A 24340-nucleotide genomic window follows, 5' to 3' on the forward strand; every position below is an offset into this window, starting at 1 on the left:
GACATACATATATACAGACATAGACATACAGACATACAGACATACAGATATGCAGACATACAGATATGCAGACATACAGACATACAGACGTACAGATATGCAGACATACAGACATACAGACATGCAGACATACAGACATGCAGATATGCAGACACAAAGACACACAGACATACAGACATACAGACATGCAGACATACAGATATACAGACACAGACATACAGACACAGACATGCAGACATACATATATACAGACATAGACATACAGACATACAGACATACAGATATGCAGACATACAGATATGCAGACATACAGACATACAGACGTACAGATATGCAGACATACAGACATACAGACATGCAGACATACAGATATACAGACATACAGACATGCAGACATACATATATACAGACATAGACATACAGACATACAGACATGCAGATATGCAGACATACAGACATACAGATATGCAGACATACAGACATACAGACATGCAGATATGCAGACATACAGACATACAGACATGCAGATATAGACATACAGACATACAGACATACAGACATACAGACATACAGATATACAGACATACAGACATACAGACATACAGACATATAGACATGCAGACATACAGATATACAGACATACAGACATACAGATATACAGACATACAGACATACAGACATACAGACATATAGACATGCAGACATACAGACATGGAGACATACAGATATACAGACATACAGACACATAGACATATAGACATACAGATATACAGACATACAGACATGCAGACATACAGATGTACAGACATACAGACACATAGACATATAGACATGCAGACATACAGATATACAGACATACAGACACATATACATGCAGACATACAGATATGCAGACATACAGACATACAGATATACAGACATACAGACATACAGACATACAGACATATAGACATGCAGACATACAGACATGGAGACATGCAGACATACAGATGTACAGACATACAGACATGCAGACATACAGATGTACAGACATACAGATATACAGACATACAGACATACAGATATGCAGACATGCAGACATACAGACACACAGACATACAGACATGCAGACATGGACATACAGATATACAGACATACAGATGTACAGACATACAGACACATAGACATACAGATGTACAGACATACAGACATGCAGACATACAGATGTACAGACATACAGACACATAGACATACAGACATACAGATGTACAGACATACAGACATGCAGACATACAGATGTACAGACATACAGACACATAGACATACAGATATACAGACACAGACATACAGACATGCAGACATATAGACATGCAGACATACAGACATGCAGATATGCAGACACAAAGACACACAGACATACAGACATACAGACATGCAGACATACAGATGTACAGACATACAGACACATAGACATACAGATATACAGACACAGACATACAGACATACAGATATACAGACATACAGACACATAGACATACAGACATACAGATATACAGACATACAGACATGCAGACATACAGATATACAGACATACAGACACATAGACATACAGACATACAGATATACAGACATACAGATGTACGGACATACAGACACATAGACATATAGACATGCAGACATACAGATATACAGACATACAGACACATATACATGCAGACATACAGATATGCAGACATACAGACATACAGATATACAGACATACAGACATACAGACATACAGACATATAGACATGCAGACATACAGACATGGAGACATGCAGACATACAGATGTACAGACATACAGACATGCAGACATACAGATGTACAGACATACAGATATACAGACATACAGACATACAGATATGCAGACATGCAGACATACAGACACACAGACATACAGACATGCAGACATGGACATACAGATATACAGACATACAGATGTACAGACATACAGACACATAGACATACAGATGTACAGACATACAGACATGCAGACATACAGATGTACAGACATACAGACACATAGACATACAGACATACAGATGTACAGACATACAGACATGCAGACATACAGATGTACAGACATACAGACACATAGACATACAGATATACAGACACAGACATACAGACATGCAGACATATAGACATGCAGACATACAGACATGCAGATATGCAGACACAAAGACACACAGACATACAGACATACAGACATGCAGACATACAGATGTACAGACATACAGACACATAGACATACAGATATACAGACACAGACATACAGACATACAGATATACAGACATACAGACACATAGACATACAGACATACAGATATACAGACATACAGACATGCAGACATACAGATATACAGACATACAGACACATAGACATACAGACATACAGATATACAGACATACAGATGTACGGACATACAGACACATAGACATACAGATATACAGACACAGACATACAGACATGGACATACAGACATACAGATATACAGACATACAGACACATAGACACACAGACATATAGACATGCAGACATACAGATATACAGACACATATACATGCAGACATACAGATATGCAGACATACAGACATACAGACACATATACATGCAGACATACAGATATGCAGACATACAGATATACAGACACATATACATGCAGACATACAGATATGCAGACATACAGACATACAGACATACAGATATACAGACATACAGACATACAGACATACAGACATATAGACATGCAGACATACAGATATACAGACATACAGACACATATACATGCAGACATACAGATATGCAGACATACAGACATACAGATATACAGACATACAGACATACAGACATACAGACATATAGACATGCAGACATACAGACATGGAGACATACAGATATACAGACATACAGACACATAGACATATAGACATACAGATATACAGACATACAGACATGCAGACATACAGATGTACAGACATACAGACACATAGACATATAGACATGCAGACATACAGATATACAGACATACAGACACATATACATGCAGACATACAGATATGCAGACATACAGACATACAGATATACAGACATACAGACATACAGACATACAGACATATAGACATGCAGACATACAGACATGGAGACATGCAGACATACAGATGTACAGACATACAGACATGCAGACATACAGATATACAGACATACAGATATACAGACATACAGACATACAGATATGCAGACATGCAGACATACAGACACACAGACATACAGACATGCAGACATGGACATACAGATATACAGACATACAGATGTACAGACATACAGACACATAGACATACAGATGTACAGACATACAGACATGCAGACATACAGATGTACAGACATACAGACACATAGACATACAGACATACAGATATACAGACATACAGATGTACAGACATACAGATGTACAGACATACAGACACATAGACATACAGATATACAGACACAGACATACAGACATGCAGACACATAGACATACAGACATACAGACATGCAGACATACAGATATACAGACACAGACATACAGACATACAGATATACAGACATACAGACACATAGACATGCAGACATACAGATATACAGACACATATACATGCAGACATACAGATATGCAGACATACAGATATACAGACACATATACATACAGACATACAGATATACAGACATACAGATATACAGACACAGACATACAGACATACAGATATACAGACATGCAGACATATAGACATGCAGACATGCAGACATGCAGATATGCAGACATACAGACATACAGACATGGACATACAGACATACAGACACATAGACACACAGACACACAGACATACAGACATGGACATACAGACATACAGATATACAGACACAGACATACAGACACATAGACACACAGACATATAGACATGCAGACATACAGATATACAGACACATATACATGCAGACATACAGATATGCAGACATACAGATATACAGACACATATACATACAGACATACAGATATACAGACATACAGATATACAGACACAGACATACAGACATACAGATATACAGACATACAGACACATAGACATACAGACATACAGATATACAGACATACAGATGTACAGACATACAGACACATAGACATACAGATATACAGACACAGACATACAGACATGCAGACATACAGACATGCAGATATGCAGACATACAGACACAGATATACAGACATGGACATACAGACATACAGACATACAGACATACAGACATATAGACATGCAGACATACAGACATGGAGACATGCAGACATACAGATGTACAGACATACAGACATGCAGATATACAGACATACAGACATACAGACATGCAGACATGCAGACATGGACATACAGACATACAGACATACAGACATGCAGACATACAGACATGCAGACATATAGACATACAGACATACAGACATACAGACATGCAGACATACAGACATACAGACATGCAGACATGCAGACATGGACATACAGACATACAGATATACAGACATACAGACACATAGACACACAGACATATAGACATGCAGACATACAGATATACAGACATACAGACACATATACATGCAGACATACAGATATACAGATATACAGATATACAGACATACAGACATGCAGACATACAGATGTACAGACATACAGACACATAGACATACAGATATACAGACACAGACATACAGACATGCAGACATATAGACATGCAGACATACAGACATGCAGATATGCAGACATACAGAAATACAGATATACAGACATGGACATACAGACACATAGACATACAGATATACAGACACAGACATACAGACATACAGATATACAGACATGGACATACAGACACATAGACATACAGATATACAGACACAGACATACAGACATACAGATATACAGACACAGAAATACAGACATGCAGACATGCAGACATACAGACACACAGACATACAGACATACAGACATGCAGACATGGACATACAGATGTACAGACATACAGACACATAGACACACAGACATACAGACATGCAGACATACAGATATACAGACATACAGACACATAGACATACAGATATACAGACACAGACATAGAGACATGCAGACATATAGACTTACAGACATACAGACATGCAGACATACAAATATACAGACACAGACATACAGACATACATATATACAGACATACAGATATACAGACATACAGACACATAGACATACAGATATACAGACATACAGACATGCAGACATACAGATATACAGACACAGACATACAGACATACATATATACAGACATACAGATATACAGACATACAGACACATAGACATACAGACATACAGATATACAGACATACAGACATGCAGACATACAGATATACAGACATACAGACACATAGACATACAGACATACAGATATACAGACATACAGATGTACAGACATACAGACACATAGACATACAGATATACAGACACAGACATACAGACATGGACATACAGACATACAGATATACAGACATACAGACACATAGACACACAGACATATAGACATGCAGACATACAGATATACAGACACATATACATGCAGACATACAGATATGCAGACATACAGATATACAGACACATATACATATAGACATGCAGACATGCAGACATATAGACATACAGATATACAGACATACAGACATGCAGACATACAGACATGCAGATATGCAGACATACAGACACAGATATACAGACATGGACATACAGACATACAGATATACAGACATACAGACACATAGACACACAGCCATACAGACATTCAGACATACAGACATACAGACATGCAGACATGGACATACAGACATACAGACATGGACATACAGACATACAGATATACAGACATACAGACACATAGACACACAGACATACAGACATGCAGACATGGACATACAGACATACAGATATACAGACATACAGACACATAGACACACAGACATATAGACATGCAGACATACAGATATGGAGACATGCAGACATACAGATATACAGACATACAGACACATATACATGCAGACATACAGACACACAGACATACAGACATGCAGACATACAGACATACAGACATGCAGACATGCAGACATGGACATACAGACATACAGATATACAGACATACAGACATACAGACATATAGACATGCATACATACAGACATGGAGACATGCAGACATACAGATATGGAGACATGCAGACATACAGATATACAGACATACAGACACATATACATGCAGACATACAGACATACATATATGCAGACATACAGACATACAGATATACAGACATATAGACATGCAGACATACAGACATACAGACATACAGACACATAGACACACAGACATACAGACATACAGATATACAGACATACAGACACATATGCATGCAGACATATAGACATGCAGACATACAGATATACAGACATACAGACACATATACATGCAGACATACAGACATACAGATATACAGACATACAGACATACAGACATATAGACATGCAGACATACAGACATGGAGACATATAGACATACAGATATACAGACATACAGACACATAGACATATAGACATACAGATATACAGACATACAGACACATAGACACACAGACATACAGACATGCAGACATACAGATATACAGACACATAGACATATAGACATACAGATATACAGACATACAGACATGCAGACATACAGATGTACAGACATACAGACACATAGACATACAGATATACAGACACAGACATACAGACACACAGACATACAGACATACAGACATGGGCATACAGATATACAGACATACAGACATATAGACATGCAGACATGCAGATATACAGACACATAGACATACAGACATACAGATATACAGACACAGACATACAGACATACAGACATGCAGACATGCAGACATACAGACACACAGACATACAGACATACAGACATGCAGACATGGACATACAGATATACAGACATACAGACACATAGACATACAGACATACAGATATACAGACATACAGACATGCAGACATACAGATGTACAGACAGACAGACACATAGACATACAGATATACAGACACAGACATGCAGACATATAGACATGCAGACATACAGACATGCAGACGATTCTCCTCGTTTTAAATGTCTTTAAGTTCAGACGACGTCGATGTAAGATATCGACCGGGGCTGCTTTAATGCAAAACGGGAGGAGTTATAAGAACGTTTTCCTTTAAAGTGACCTTAAACACAGACGTTGGATTCAACAGGAAGCACTTTGTGTCACACGTGACAGTCGGCGCCGTTAACGCTCGATGAATACCGACACCACAGGATGTCGGCGACAATAGCGTTTCCCCGCTTTGTCGCGTTCGCGTCAAGGATTCCTAACAGACGGCAGCCGTACGCGTCGCTTTGCGCGGTACGTTTAATCGAGGTCGGCGAAAACAACCGGCGACGTCGCTTCCAATTAAAGCGAAGGCTGATCACCTTCCTCTCCCGTTTTTTTTTGACGAAGCAAATCAGCGTTATGATCATCGCGTGTTTGGTATTCTCTTTAATCCGTCTCCAAAGAGGTCGTTATTTTTTTTTTTGTCTTCGTCTTAATAATTATTGCAGTGAGCAGATGTGAGCGGAGATACCAGCGAGTTGTTTCTGGGTGTATATATACATATACACATAGTAGGATGTGTTGTTCTCTGTGGTGTCGACCTCTTGGCTCTAATGACTTGGGGAAAGAAAAGTTTATCACCGGAGAAAGGACGGGCCGTCAGAACGTCAGGCTGCCAGCTGATGCCAGGAAGTGTCCTCCGAAAATGAAAAAGACAGGTTATAATGAGAGACGGGGGGGGGGAGCTGCAGGAGAGGGAATAATGAGCGTATTAAGACGGCGTGAAGGGAGAAGTAGGCTAATAGTCGGCTGCTGTGTAAGATCGAGTTCATAAAACAGAAAAGGCATCATCAAAAAGCACAGAGAGGAGTCGGTGTATTCCCCCGAGTCTCCGAGATGCTCTTTTGATGCCGAAACAGACTTTGGTTCTCTCTCTCCATCCGTCCCTCCGTCGCTCGCCGTGCTGCTGATGAATTAAAAGAAAGTATGTCAGCTGGCAGGCAGGGAGGCAAGGGAGGGCAGAGAAGAAAAAAAAAAGAAAAGAAAAGAAGACATCAGAAAGAATTCATTCAGCCAGTTAGTTTCTGAACAACAAAAACACGGGGTCGGTTTCCGGGGCTCGTATTTGGGTCAGAGGATCCACCTGCACGGTTCTGCCCGCTCAGCACTTTCAGTTAGTGGCGGTGGAGGGTGGGCCGGGGCGGGGGGCGAGGAAAAGGTATCGATGTGCCGCGTCCCGTCAGAACAACTCAACCTCGGCGTCCCCGGGTCGTCTCGTCTGTAACGGGGCGGCAGATGTTCCCCAGTGTTTGAATGATGAAATAGATTTCTGTCCCAGAAGTTGAGGGTTTAGAAAACACCTGATGGATGTGTGACACGTGTGTTTTTCTGAACCGCGACATGACGACGACGAGACGTGCGCAGCGGTGCGACGGAATAGGAAACAAAGTGTGATCATGTTAACGGAGGTCGTAGGGAGCCGTGTCGCTGGTGTATATGGTGAGCGTTTGGCACAAAGTTTCAGAGCCAGCGGCTCTCCGTCTCCTCTGTTTGTGATCCAGTTTCTCTTGTTGGATTCATAAAAGTTGAATTTAATATCTGTGGAAATCTTGACAAGAAATACCACGCTGACAATGAAGTGCTTCTTTTCTTCACAGGGCTCTTTTAGGAGAGCGACGAGTCACCGAGCTGCTCGCCGTCTGAATGAAGGACCTCCTGCCCCGAACATCCGAGCTTCATTGTTCTTCTTTGAGGAGGACCGCAGATGATGATGTCAGGTTATCCCCTTCAGACCGAGATCAAAGTGAGTGATAGCTGGGGGAGGATTTCTTTTGTACAGATAACCGATCGCGAGGCCTCGTGAGAAAACACCGGGGTTTGTGCAGATGTTTAAAGATGATTTTGTCAAATTAGATTTATTAAACCAGATTGACAGCCAGAGAAGGAATGTGCGCAAATGTGGTTATTTCGAGGCGAGAACCGGACGCTGCTCGCGCGCGAGTTGGAAGTCAGTCCGCCACATGAAAACCTCCAAGCGCGAGAACGCGCCGCCGTGTTGTCGCGCCCCCTTTTGTTTTAAAACTCACTCCACATTACAGCGATCGTTAGTAGTTAACGGACAGTTTACTTCCCTTCAGTTCGGCGCAGTTCCATGAATGTTTTCTCTCACGGTTGTACAGTTTCTTGTAGAAAAATGCACCATTTTCTAAAAGTTGTTAACTTGAGTGTCTTGCTCAGGGACACTTGGCATGTGGACGGGAGGAGCTGGGGATCGAACCACCAACCTTCTGCTTAGTGTGCAACCGACTCTACTGACTGAGCTACAGCCTCCCTAGAAATGTGTGTGTATAGCTATATATATAGATAAGTGTGTATAGATATATAGCTATATAGCTATATAGTTTGAACTATATAGCTATATAGATATATATCTCGAACTATATAGCTATATATAGCTATATAGTTCGAACTATATAGCTATATAGATATATATCTCGAACTATATAGCTATATATAGCTATATAGTTCGAACTATATAGCTATATATAGATATATATCTCGAACTATATATCTATATATAGCTATATAGTTCGAACTATATAGCTATATAGATATATATCTCGAACTATATATCTATATATAGCTATATAGTTCGAACTATATAGCTATATAGATATATATCTCGAACTATATAGCTATATATAGATATATAGTTCAAACTATATAGCTATATAGATATATAGTTCGAACTATATAGCTATATATAGATATATATCTCGAACTATATAGCTATATTTATAATATATATCTATACCTATATATATATCTATACACACACACGTATCTAGGGAGGCTGTGGCTCAGTTGGTAGAGTCGGTTGCACACTAATCAGAAGGTTGGCGGTTCGATCCCCAGCTCCTCCTGAACAAGACACTGAGCTCTAAGTTGTTCCCGATGGCAGCACTTCATTAGTTTTATATGTGTATATAAACATATGACATTTTACCATTTCTATTTTAGTGGCTGTTTTAAAGGCTAATTTTTTACACTACCTTTGAGGACTACGTTTACTTTCCAGGACTACAGTCGCCGTCAAACTCATCACCTGCGCTGTGGACGCGGTTCCCCGGGATCCTTCGGCGTCGCCGCCTCCACGGGTCCTCGGAACTGGAAGGACAAATCAAGAAGCGGTGTCAGTACAGGAAGGAAGGAAGGAATGAAACCTTTACATATGTTGCAGGCTCACATTTCACAAATTACCTACGAGTACAAACAAGTCTCACGCTTAGTCTTGGGAATTAAAATGTGTTTACAAAATCACTTTTAGGTTTGGTGCTGCAATATGAAGCCCCAGCCTGTGACGCGGACCTGGTGAAGTGAAAACTCGCCTTTAATGTCACGCACACCGTGAATGGTTTCCCGCTCTGCCACATTAAAGGAACAAGGGACTGCAAACGTTCCCACTTTACGGGGCGTACCGAGGTCTTCCTGTGTCTTCGTTAGGCCGAATGTTTTACAATAAACTGCCATAAAAAACATCCGGATCGTAAATACAAATATTAACTCACTCGGACGTTCGTCGCATCGAATTGTCGCTTTATATCTTTTTCTACATACAAACTTGTTTTTTTTAATTGCCGTGCCGCACGTGTGCTTTCTAAACTGTATCGTTTTATCTTTTGGACATTTTCTGCAATAACAGCAGACGAAGAAGAATAAATTGTAACCTACCGTCCACGTGGTTGCCAACGGCGACGCCAGGGAACACCCTGTGGTGAAAACAAAAGACTTGCAATTAATATTCAATCTACAATATGCCATCGTATATATATATATATATATATATAAACATATAAACATATAAACATATATATAGATTTGGTGCTTCTCAATCACATCCGTGACATTTAGCAAATTAATTCAAATATCAATATTTCCACTTCACTTTTTCTTCTAGTTACATATAGAAATACTTATGTAAAATATAGCACATTTATTGACTTTCAGACTACAATTTCCACTTTTTTTACAGCCGTTATTCCGGTTTTGCAATTTCACATTCAGTTTCTACAGCAAACAATTGTTTGTTTGTCCATTTAAATGACTTTGACTTCTACGCTGTGATTCTTTATATCTTACAATTAATCTGGAGAAGGACACGCGTTACCGACGCCCTACATCTTTGTGTACAAACGCGTATGAAGTATCTCCGTCGCCGCTTTCGACAAGTCTTTCGCTTCAATCGCGGCGGACGAATAATTAACTTTTATTCTTAGCCTTATCGCAAATAATCATTCGTCTTCTTGAAGGACACGTTGTCCCTCTTCTCAGAGCCTCCTACGTTACTTCTCTCTCACCTCTTGTTGACTGCATTTTATTTTCTCGCTTGACTGTCTGTTTGTTTTATTTCTTTTGTATTTTATCATCACACTTTATACTCTTGCGTATTCTGCTCTACATGTAAAGGCCTTTAGAAGTTCTGTTTGAAAAGCGCTATAGAAATAAACTTCTTATTATATGAGCATTGACTTCTCTTGTTGTCTTTTTGTCTTGTAATTCACACAAATTCACTTCCTGCAGCAGCACATTATATTATTTACCTTTCTGTCTGCCTCTTAAACACACCTTAACAACAAACACTCTCTGCCTACCGATTGGTCGATTCTTCAAAGTCCTCCCGTCCGGCTCGGTTCTGGATCTGGATCTGGTTCTGGATCTGGATCTGGATCCAGTCTGCGGTCTGAAACACGAGAGAGAGAGAAAAAAAAAGATTAGGACAGTGGTGATGATGATGTTGGCGGTTTGATCCCCAGCTCCTCCTGTCCCCATGCCCAAGTGTCCCTGAGCAAGACACTGAGCTCTAAGTTGTTCCCGATGGCAGCACCTCATCAGTTTTATATGTGTATATAAACATATGACTTTTTATTCCTCGCGGAGAGGGGGGGTGTACAAATACATCACATCTCTTTTTTTACTTTTGTTTTATTTGGACTATTTTAAACCTCCTTTTACAGAACAGAACCGAGTCTTTTGGAGTCTCATTTTAGTTCTTGGTTTTAGAAGCTAATTTGCGCAGTTTTTTTTTTTTTTTGGAGGATTACGTTTCCTTTTACAACATAAACTCCAGACTTTTATTTCAACTTTTACCATTTCTATTTTAGTGGCTGTTTTAAAGGCTAATTTTTTTACACTACGTTTGAGGACTACGTTTACTTTCCAGGACTACAGTCGCCGTCAAAACTCATCACCTGCGCTATGGACGCGGGTCCTCGGAACCGGAAGGACAAATCAAGAAGCGGTGTCAGTACAGGAAGGAAGGAAGGAATGAAACCTTTACATATGTTGCAGGCTCACATTTCACAAATTACCTACGAGTACAAACAAGTCTCACGCTTAGTCTTGGGAATTAAAACGTGTTTACAAAATCACTTTTAAGTTTGTTGCTGCAATATGAAGCCCCAGCCTGTGACGCGGACCTGGTGAAGTGAAAACTCGCCTTTAATGTCACGCACACCGTGAATGGTTTCCCGCTCTGCCACATTAAAGGAACAAGGGACTGCAAACGTTCCCACTTTACGGGGCGTACCGAGGTCTTCCTGTGACTTCGTTAGGCCGAATGTTTTACAATAAACTGCCATAAAAAACATCCGGATCGTAAATACAAATATTAACTCACTCGGACGTTCGTCGCATCGAATTGTCGCTTTATATCTTTTTCTACATACAAACTTGTTTTTTTTAATTGCCGTGCCGCACGTGTGCTTTCTAAACTGTATCGTTTTATCTTTTGGACATTTTCTGCAATAACAGCAGACGAAGAAGAATAAATTGTAACCTACTGTCCACGTGGTTGCCAACGGCGACGCCAGGGAACACCCTGTGGTGAAAACAAAAGACTTGCAATTAATATTCAATCTACAATACGCCATCGTATATATATATATATATATATATATATATATATATATATATATAAACATATAAACATATATATAGATTTGGTGCTTCTCAATCACATCTGTGACATTTAGCAAATTAATTCAAATATCAATATTTCCACTTCACTTTTCCTTCGTAGTTACATATAGAAATACTTATGTAAAATATAGCACATTTATTGACTTTCAGACTACAATTTCCACTTTTTTTACAGCCGTTATTCCGGTTTTGCAAATTCACATTCAGTTTCTACAGCAAACAATTGTTTGTTTGTCCATTTAAATGACTTTGACTTCTACGCTGTGATTCTTTATATATTACAATTAATCTGGAGAAGGACACGCGTTACCGACGCCCTACATCTTTGTGTACAAACGCGTATGAAATATCTCCGTCGCCGCTTTCGACAAGTCTTTCGCTTCAATCGCGGCGGACGAATAATTAACTTTTATTCTTAGCCTTATCGCAAATAATCATTCGTCTTCTTGAAGGACACGTTGTCCCTCTTCTCAGAGCCTCCTACGTTACTTCTCTCTCACCTCTTGTTGACTGCATTTTATTTTCTCGCTTGACTGTCTGTTTGTTTTATTTCTTTTGTATTTTATCATCACACTTTATACTCTTGCGTATTCTGCTCTACATGTAAAGGCCTTTAGAAGTTCTGTTTGAAAAGCGCTATAGAAATAAACTTCTTATTATATGAGCATTGACTTCTCTTGTTGTCTTTTTGTCTTGTAATTCACACAAATTCACTTCCTGCAGCAGCACATTATATTATTTACCTTTCTGTCTGCCTCTTAAACACACCTTAACAACAAACACTCTCTGCCTACCGATTGGTCGATTCTTCAAAGTCCTCCCGTCCGGCTCGGTTCTGGATCTGGATCTGGTTCTGGTTCTGGATCTGGATCCAGTCTGCGGTCTGAAACACGAGAGAGAGAGAAAAAAAAAGATTAGGACGGTGGTGATGATGATGTTGGCGGTTTGATCCCCAGCTCCTCCTGTCCCCATGCCCAAGTGTCCCTGAGCAAGACACTGAGCTCTAAGTTGTTCCCGATGGCAGCACCTCATCAGTTTTATATGTGTATATAAACATATGACTTTTTACCATTTCTATTTTAGTGGCTGTTTTAAAGGCTAATTTTTTACACTACGTTTGAGGACTACGTTTACTTTCCAGGACTACAGTCGCCGTCAAACTCATCACCTGCGCTGTGGACGCGGTTCCCCGGGATCCTTCGGCGTCGCCGCCTCCACGGGTCCTCGGAACCGGAAGGACAAATCAAGAAGCGGTGTCAGTACAGGAAGGAAGGAAGGAATGAAACCTTTACATATGTTGCAGGCTCACATTTCACAAATTACCTACGAGTACAAACAAGTCTCACGCTTAGTCTTGGGAATTAAAACGTGTTTACAAAATCACTTTTAAGTTTGGTGCTGCAATATGAAGCCCCAGCCTGTGACGCGGACCTGGTGAAGTGAAAACTCGCCTTTAATGTCACGCACACCGTGAATGGTTTCCCGCTCTGCCACATTAAAGGAACAAGGGACTGCAAACGTTCCCACTTTACGGGGCGTACCGAGGTCTTCCTGTGTCTTCGTTAGGCCGAATGTTTTACAATAAACTGCCATAAAAAACATCCGGATCGTAAATACAAATATTAACTCACTCGGACGTTCGTCGCATCGAATTGTCGCTTTATATCTTTTTCTACATACAAACTTGTTTTTTTTAATTGCCGTGCCGCACGTGTGCTTTCTAAACTGTATCGTTTTATCTTTTGGACATTTTCTGCAATAACAGCAGACGAAGAAGAATAAATTGTAACCTACCGTCCACGTGGTTGCCAACGGCGACGCCAGGGAACACCCTGTGGTGAAAACAAAAGACTTGCAATTAATATTCAATCTACAATATGCCATCGTATATATATATATAAACATATAAACATATAAACATATATATAGATTTGGTGCTTCTCAATCACATCGGTGACATTTAGCAAATTAATTCAAATATCAATATTTCCACTTCACTTTTTCTTCTAGTTACATATAGAAATACTTATGTAAAATATAGCACATTTATTGACTTTCAGACTACAATTTCCACTTTTTTTACAGCCGTTATTCCGGTTTTGCAATTTCACATTCAGTTTCTACAGCAAACAATTGTTTGTTTGTCCATTTAAATGACTTTGACTTCTACGCTGTGATTCTTTATATATTACAATTAATCTGGAGAAGGACACGCGTTACCGACGCCCTACATCTTTGTGTACAAACGCGTATGAAGTATCTCCGTCGCCGCTTTCGACAAGTCTTTCGCTTCAATCGCGGCGGACGAATAATTAACTTTTATTCTTAGCCTTATCGCAAATAATCATTCGTCTTCTTGAAGGACACGTTGTCCCTCTTCTCAGAGCCTCCTACGTTACTTCTCTCTCACCTCTTGTTGACTGCATTTTATTTTCTCGCTTGACTGTCTGTTTGTTTTATTTCTTTTGTATTTTATCATCACACTTTATACTCTTGCGTATTCTGCTCTACATGTAAAGGCCTTTAGAAGTTCTGTTTGAAAAGCGCTATAGAAATAAACTTCTTATTATATGAGCATTGACTTCTCTTGTTGTCTTTTTGTCTTGTAATTCACACAAATTCACTTCCTGCAGCAGCACATTATATTATTTACCTTTCTGTCTGCCTCTTAAACACACCTTAACAACAAACACTCTCTGCCTACCGATTGGTCGATTCTTCAAAGTCCTCCTGTCCGGCTCGGTTCTGGATCTGGATCTGGATCTGGATCTGGATCCAGTCTGCGGTCTGAAACACGAGAGAGAGAGAAAAAAAAAGATTAGGACAGTGGTGATGATGATGTTGGCGGTTTGATCCCCAGCTCCTCCTGTCCCCATGCCCAAGTGTCCCTGAGCAAGACACTGAGCTCTAAGTTGTTCCCGATGGCAGCACTTCATCAGTTTTATATGTGTATATAAACATATGACATTTTACCATTTCTATTTTAGTGGCTGTTTTAAAGGCTAATTTTTTACACTACGTTTGAGGACTACGTTTACTTTCCAGGACTACAGTCGCCTTCAAAACTCATCACCTGCGCTGTGGACGCGGTTCCCCGGGATCCTTCGGCGTCGCCGCCTCCGCGGGTCCTCGGAACCGGAAGGACAAATCAAGAAGCGGTGTCAGTACAGGAAGGAAGGAAGGAATGAAACCTTTACATATGTTGCAGGCTCACATTTCACAAATTACCTACGAGTACAAACAAGTCTCACGCTTAGTCTTGGGAATTAAAACGTGTTTACAAAATCACTTTTAAGTTTGGTGCTGCAATATGAAGCCCCAGCCTGTGACGCGGACCTGGTGAAGTGAAAACTCGCCTTTAATGTCACGCACACCGTGAATGGTTTCCCGCTCTGCCACATTAAAGGAACAAGGGACTGCAAACGTTCCCACTTTACGGGGCGTACCGAGGTCTTCCTGTGTCTTCGTTAGGCCGAATGTTTTACAATAAACTGCCATAAAAAACATCCGGATCGTAAATACAAATATTAACTCACTCGGACGTTCGTCGCATCGAATTGTCGCTTTATATCTTTTTCTACTTACAAACTTGTTTTTTTTTAATTGCCGTGCCGCACGTGTGCTTTCTAAACTGTATCGTTTTATCTTTTGGACATTTTCTGCAATAACAGCAGACGAAGAAGAATAAATTGTAACCTACCGTCCACGTGGTTGCCAACGGCGACGCCAGGGAACACCCTGTGGTGAAAACAAAAGACTTGCAATTAATATTCAATCTACAATATGCCATCGTATATATATATATAAACATATAAACATATAAACATATATATAGATTTGGTGCTTCTCAATCACATCGGTGACATTTAGCAAATTAATTCAAATATCAATATTTCCACTTCACTTTTTCTTCTAGTTACATATAGAAATACTTATGTAAAATATAGCACATTTATTGACTTTCAGACTACAATTTCCACTTTTTTTACAGCCGTTATTCCGGTTTTGCAATTTCACATTCAGTTTCTACAGCAAACAATTGTTTGTTTGTCCATTTAAATGACTTTGACTTCTACGCTGTGATTCTTTATATATTACAATTAATCTGGAGAAGGACACGCGTTACCGACGCCCTACATCTTTGTGTACAAACGCGTATGAAGTATCTCCGTCGCCGCTTTCGACAAGTCTTTCGCTTCAATCGCGGCGGACGAATAATTAACTTTTATTCTTAGCCTTATCGCAAATAATCATTCGTCTTCTTGAAGGACACGTTGTCCCTCTTCTCAGAGCCTCCTACGTTACTTCTCTCTCACCTCTTGTTGACTGCATTTTATTTTCTCGCTTGACTGTCTGTTTGTTTTATTTCTTTTGTATTTTATCATCACACTTTATACTCTTGCGTATTCTGCTCTACATGTAAAGGCCTTTAGAAGTTCTGTTTGAAAAGCGCTATAGAAATAAACTTCTTATTATATGAGCATTGACTTCTCTTGTTGTCTTTTTGTCTTGTAATTCACACAAATTCACTTCCTGCAGCAGCACATTATATTATTTACCTTTCTGTCTGCCTCTTAAACACACCTTAACAACAAACACTCTCTGCCTACCGATTGGTCGATTCTTCAAAGTCCTCCTGTCCGGCTCGGTTCTGGATCTGGATCTGGTTCTGGTTCTGGATCTGGATCTGGATCTGGATCCAGTCTGCGGTCTGAAACACGAGAGAGAGAGAAAAAAAAAGATTAGGACAGTGGTGATGATGATGTTGGCAGTTTGATCCCCAGCTCCTCCTGTCCCCATGCCCAAGTGTCCCTGAGCAAGACACTGAGCTCTAAGTTGTTCCCGATGGCAGCACCTCATCAGTTTTATATGTGTATATAAACATATGACATTTTACCATTTCTATTTTAGTGGCTGTTTTAAAGGCTAATTTTTTACACTACGTTTGAGGACTACGTTTACTTTCCAGGACTACAGTCGCCTTCAAAACTCATCACCTGCGCTGTGGACGCGGTTCCCCGGGATCCTTCGGCGTCGCCGCCTCCGCGGGTCCTCGGAACCGGAAGGACAAATCAAGAAGCGGTGTCAGTACAGGAAGGAAGGAAGGAATGAAACCTTTACATATGTTGCAGGCTCACATTTCACAAATTACCTACGAGTACAAACAAGTCTCACGCTTAGTCTTGGGAATTAAAACGTGTTTACAAAATCACTTTTAAGTTTGGTGCTGCAATATGAAGCCCCAGCCTGTGACGCGGACCTGGTGAAGTGAAAACTCGCCTTTAATGTCACGCACACCGTGAATGGTTTCCCGCTCTGCCACATTAAAGGAACAAGGGACTGCAAACGTTCCCACTTTACGGGGTGTACCGAGGTCTTCCTGTGACTTCGTTAGGCCGAATGTTTTACAATAAACTGCCATAAAAAACATCCGGATCGTAAATACAAATATTAACTCACTCGGACGTTCGTCGCATCGAATTGTCGCTTTATATCTTTTTCTACATACAAACTTGTTTTTTTTTTAATTGCCGTGCCGCACGTGTGCTTTCTAAACTGTATCGTTTTATCTTTTGGACATTTTCTGCAATAACAGCAGACGAAGAAGAATAAATTGTAACCTACCGTCCACGTGGTTGCCAACGGCGACGCCCGGGAACACCCTGTGGTGAAAACAAAAGACTTGCAATTAATATTCAATCTACAAGACGCCATCGTATACATATATATATATATATATATATATATAAACATATATATAGATTTGGTGCTTCTCAATCACATCTGTGACATTTAGCAAATTAATTCAAATATCAATATTTCCACTTCACTTTTTCTTCTAGTTACATATAGAAATACTTATGTAAAATATAGCACATTTATTGACTTTCAGACTACAATTTCCACTTTTTTTACAGCCGTTATTCCGGTTTTGCAAATTCACATTCAGTTTCTACAGCAAACAATTGTTTGTTTGTCCATTTAAATGACTTTGACTTCTACGCTGTGATTCTTTATATATTACAATTAATCTGGAGAAGGACACGCGTTACCGACGCCCTATATCTTTGTGTACAAACGCGTATGAAGTATCTCCGTCGCCGCTTTCGACAAGTCTTTCGCTTCATTCGCGGCGGACGAATAATTAACTTTTATTCTTAGCCTTATCGCAAATAATCATTCGTCTTCTTGAAGGACACGTTGTCCCTCTTCTCAGAGCCTCCTACGTTACTTCTCTCTCACCTCTTGTTGACTGCATTTTATTTTCTCGCTTGACTGTCTGTTTGTTTTATTTCTTTTGTATTTTGTCATCACACTTTATACTCTTGCATATTCTGCTCTACATGTAAAGGCCTTTAGAAGTTCTGTTTGAAAAGCGCTATAGAAATAAACTTCTTATTATATGAGCATTGACTTCTCTTGTTGTCTTTTTGTCTTGTAATTCACACAAATTCACTTCCTGCAGCAGCACATTATATTATTTACCTTTCTGTCTGCCTCTTAAACACACCTTAACAACAAACACTCTCTGCCTACCGATTGGTCGATTCTTCAAAGTCCTCCCGTCCGGCTCGGTTCTGGATCTGGATCTGGTTCTGGATCTGGATCCAGTCTGCGGTCTGAAACACGAGAGAGAGAGAAAAAAAAAGATCAGGACAGTGGTGATGATGATGTTGGCGGTTTGATCCCCAGCTCCTCCTGTCCCCATGCCCAAGTGTCCCTGAGCAAGACACTGAGCTCTAAGTTGTTCCCGATGGCAGCACCTCATCAGTTTTATATGTGTATATAAACATATGACTTTTTATTCCTCGCGGAGAGGGGGGGTGTACAAATACATCACATCTCTTTTTTTACTTTTGTTTTATTTGGACTATTTTAAACCTCCTTTTACAGAACAGAACCGAGTCTTTTGGAGTCTCATTTTAGTTCTTGGTTTTAGAAGCTAATTTGCGCAGTTTGTTTTTTTTGGAGGATTACGTTTCCTTTTACAACATAAACTCCAGACTTTTATTTCAACTTTTACCATTTCTATTTTAGTGGCTGTTTTAAAGGCTAATTTTTTTTACACTACGTTTGAGGACTACGTTTACTTTCCAGGACTACAGTCGCCGTCAAAACTCATCACCTGCGCTGTGGACGCGGGTCCTCGGAACCGGAAGGACAAATCAAGAAGCGGTGTCAGTACAGGAAGGAAGGAAGGAATGAAACCTTTACATATGTTGCAGGCTCACATTTCACAAATTACCTACGAGTACAAACAAGTCTCACGCTTAGTCTTGGGAATTAAAACGTGTTTACAAAATCACTTTTAAGTTTGTTGCTGCAATATGAAGCCCCAGCCTGTGACGCGGACCTGGTGAAGTGAAAACTCGCCTTTAATGTCACGCACACCGTGAATGGTTTCCCGCTCTGCCACATTAAAGGAACAAGGGACTGCAAACGTTCCCACTTTACGGGGCGTACCGAGGTCTTCCTGTGTCTTCGTTAGGCCGAATGTTTTACAATAAACTGCCATAAAAAACATCCGGATCGTAAATACAAATATTAACTCACTCGGACGTTCGTCGCATCGAATTGTCGCTTTATATCTTTTTCTACTTACAAACTTGTTTTTTTTTAATTGCCGTGCCGCACGTGTGCTTTCTAAACTGTATCGTTTTATCTTTTGGACATTTTCTGCAATAACAGCAGACGAAGAAGAATAAATTGTAACCTACCGTCCACGTGGTTGCCAACGGCGACGCCAGGGAACACCCTGTGGTGAAAACAAAAGACTTGCAATTAATATTCAATCTACAATACGCCATCGTATATATATATATATATATATATAAACATATAAACATATATATAGATTTGGTGCTTCTCAATCACATCTGTGACATTTAGCAAATTAATTCAAATATCAATATTTCCACTTCACTTTTCCTTCGTAGTTACATATAGAAATACTTATGTAAAATATAGCACATTTATTGACTTTCAGACTACAATTTCCACTTTTTTTACAGCCGTTATTCCGGTTTTGCAAATTCACATTCAGTTTCTACAGCAAACAATTGTTTGTTTGTCCATTTAAATGACTTTGACTTCTACGCTGTGATTCTTTATATATTACAATTAATCTGGAGAAGGACACGCGTTACCGACGCCCTACATCTTTGTGTACAAACGCGTATGAAGTATCTCCGTCGCCGCTTTCGACAAGTCTTTCGCTTCAATCGCGGCGGACGAATAATTAACTTTTATTCTTAGCCTTATCGCAAATAATCATTCGTCGTCTTGAAGGACACGTTGTCCCTCTTCTCAGAGCCTCCTACGTTACTTCTCTCTCACCTCTTGTTGACTGCATTTTATTTTCTTGCTTGACTGTCTGTCTGTTTTATTTCTCTTGTATTTTATCATCACACTTTATACTCTTGCATATTCTGCTCTACATGTAAAGGCCTTTAGAAGTTCTGTTTGAAAAGCGCTATAGAAATAAACTTCTTATTATATGAGCATTGACTTCTCTTGTTGTCTTTTTGTCTTGTAATTCACACAAATTCACTTCCTGCAGCAGCACATTATATTATTTACCTTTCTGTCTGCCTCTTAAACACACCTTAACAACAAACACTCTCTGCCTACCGATTGGTCGATTCTTCAAAGTCCTCCTGTCCGGCTCGGTTCTGGATCTGGATCTGGTTCTGGTTCTGGATCCAGGCTGCAGTCTGAAACACGAGAGAGAGAGAAAAAAAAAGATTAGGACGGTGGTGGTGGTGATGATGATGATGGTGATGATGGTGATGATGATGGTGATGATGATCAAGGCAGAAGAAAGTGACCTGTGGAAAACGTGTCTAATCAACCACACTCACCAATAACATTATTTCTACATCTATGTCATATTTGACAGAAGACACTTTAGAAGCAGCTAAAGTCACTCAGTCAACAACAACAACAACAACAACACGAGTCCACGTTACTTTTAACACACTCAAATCTGACGTTTCAACAATATTTTCCAAACGTCGAAGGACGTAACGACACTTACAGGTGTCTCCGGTCGGTCTCCGTCCAACACGTTCACCGGCAGACTCCCGACCGAGGCTCCGCCGTCTTTTCCCAAACTCTTCGTGTCGGATCCGTTTCCTCCACCGACCGCCGGGGGCGCCTCCGTCACTCCGGCCGTCTTTCGCCTTTGTTTGCCGGCGTCGGTCCCTCGAAGACAACGACAGCGTCGCACGCTTCCTTTCGCCATATTTCGGTCACCCGTTCGTCCGTTCGTTCCTTCAAAAGCTTCTTCATACTTCCCTCCAAAACGCCAGCGCGGAGCCGCCTTGTTGTTTCCTGCACGCCGCTTTCAAAACTTTAAAAATGGCGCGCGTCTGCATCCGGACTCCCGTAACCTCGCTGTTTCCGCCAAAGGAGGCGCAGGCAACAACAACAAAAAAAACCACCACTGCCCCCTATCGGGTCGGTGTCGGTATAATCACACTTTACTCAGTTGCCCGGACAAAACGCGCGCTCCTCCTCGAGTCCCCGGGGAGGGATCGAACCCGCTACCGCGGTGCAAACCACCACGCCAACGCTCGCGTTATCCATAACCTACCCAGGGGATACAAGTCGTACATCATTCTTCAGAATTGATATAAATTAACTAAGAGTTCGTCCTGCTTTTGTCAGCCGGGTGTATTGTGCTTATATCACGCCGACGCGGGACTCGAACCGGCAGACTTCCTCTCGAGTCTCAGGTCCTGCTCGTGAGTACTCTTCACTCTTTACTCTTTACTCGTTGACTTTTATTAGCCTTCAAAAGAAGCGAGAAAGTGACGCACTGGTTAGCGTTGTCGCCTCACAGCGAGAAAGTTCCGGGTTCAAATCCGGCCTCTCTCCAGATACTCTGACTTCCTCTCCTCTCCTCCCTTGGTACTCTGGCTTCCTCCTCTCCTCCCTCAGTACCTCCCAAGTTCTCCCTGCATACTCCAGCTTCCTCCTCTCCTCCCTGGCTCTCCCTGAGCTTCCTCCTCTCCTCCCTCAGTACCTCCCAAGTTCTCCCTGGATACTCCAGCTTCCTCCTCTCCTCCCTGGGTACTCAGGCTTCCTCCTCTCCTCCCTCAGTACCTCCCAAGTTCTCCCTGCATACTCCAGCTTCCTCCTCTCCTCCCTGGCTCTCCCTGAGCTTCCTCCTCTCCTCCCTCAGTACCTCCCAAGTTCTCCCTGGATACTCCAGCTTCCTCCTCTCCTCCCTGGGTACTCAGGCTTCCTCCTCTCCTCCCTCAGTACCTCCCAAGTTCTCCCTGGATACTCCAGCTTCCTCCTCTCCTCCCTGGGTACTCAGGCTTCCTCCTCTCCTCCCTGGCTCTCCCTGAGCTTCCTCCTCTCCTCCCTCAGTACCTCCCAAGTTCTCCCTGGATACTCCAGCTTCCTCCTCTCCTCCCTGGGTACTCAGGCTTCCTCCTCTCCTCCCTGGCTCTCCCTGAGCTTCCTCCTCTCCTCCCTCAGTACCTCCCAAGTTCTCCCTGGATACTCCAGCTTCCTCCTCTCCTCCCTGGATACTCCAGCTTCCTCCTCTCCTCCCTGAGCTTCCTCAGTACCTACTAAGTTCTCCCTGGATACTCCAGCTTCCTCCTCTCCTCCCTGGCTCTCCCTGAGCTTCCTCCTCTCCTCCCTCAGCACCTCCCAGGCTCTCCCTGAGTTTCCTCCTCTCCTCCCCCAGTACCTCCCAAGTTCTCCCTGGATACTCCAGCTTCCTCCTCCCTGGATAATCAGGCTTCCTCCTCTCCTCCTGGGTACTCAGGCTTCCTCCTCCTCTCCTCCCAGGCTCTCCCTGAGCTTCCTCCTCTCCTCCCTCGGTACTCAGGCTTCCTCCTCTCCTTCCTCTCTCCATTGGCCTAATTGGTAACACAAATGGCCCTGAGGTGTGAATGAATGTTGACCCCTGCAGTCCTCACATAACATATATTCACATATCAATAAAGAATAATAATTTTACTATTTACTGATAACAAACAAACACTTTCAACCGACCTTTGCTGAACGACACCAAAGTCCACAAGTACAACGTATATCCTTTATTATACGGGTTAACATGGTAATCTATTGGAAAAGGAAGAGAAACATACAGAGATATACCGTAGAAATCTAAACCTAAATAAATACATCTTGTGGCAGCACAGAA

General features: G+C 41.1%; 1 protein-coding gene across 1 annotated transcript; it reads right to left on the reverse strand.

Moving 5' to 3' along the window:
- Positions 1–8961: 8961 nt before the first annotated feature.
- Positions 8962–18891, reverse strand: LOC138208438 (uncharacterized). Its single transcript, XM_069166288.1, has 12 exons — positions 18802–18891; positions 17787–17887; positions 16250–16304; positions 15881–15963; positions 14971–15008; positions 14345–14480; positions 13971–14059; positions 13038–13075; positions 11850–11938; positions 10930–10967; positions 10251–10365; positions 8962–8983 (listed from the first exon to the last, which is right to left on the reverse strand). Exons 1-12 carry the CDS (start codon positions 18889–18891, stop codon positions 8977–8979), a joined length of 879 nt encoding a protein of 292 aa, XP_069022389.1. The 3' UTR covers positions 8962–8976.
- Between the last annotated feature and the right edge of the window lie 5449 nt (positions 18892–24340).

The sequence above is a fragment of the Embiotoca jacksoni genome, unplaced genomic scaffold, assembly GCF_022577435.1.
Source record: "Embiotoca jacksoni isolate LCO1_2020_lvr unplaced genomic scaffold, fEmbJac1.0.p SCAF_38, whole genome shotgun sequence".
In the NCBI taxonomy this organism is placed as follows: Eukaryota; Metazoa; Chordata; class Actinopteri; family Embiotocidae; genus Embiotoca; species Embiotoca jacksoni.

Bases quoted from the DNA above. Each gene is read 5' to 3' on its own strand.
- LOC138208438 (XM_069166288.1), bottom strand. From the start codon at position 18,891: ATGGCGTCTTGTAGATTGAATATTAATTGCAAGTCTTTTGTTTTCACC. The intron at 17,888-18,801 runs GTAGGTTACAAT...CTCGTGTTTCAG, and splicing joins CGTTGGCAACCACGTGGACG to ACCGCAGACTGGATCCAGAT. The intron at 11,939-13,037 runs GTAGGTTACAAT...CTCGTGTTTCAG, and splicing joins CGTTGGCAACCACGTGGACA to ACCGCAGACTGGATCCAGAT.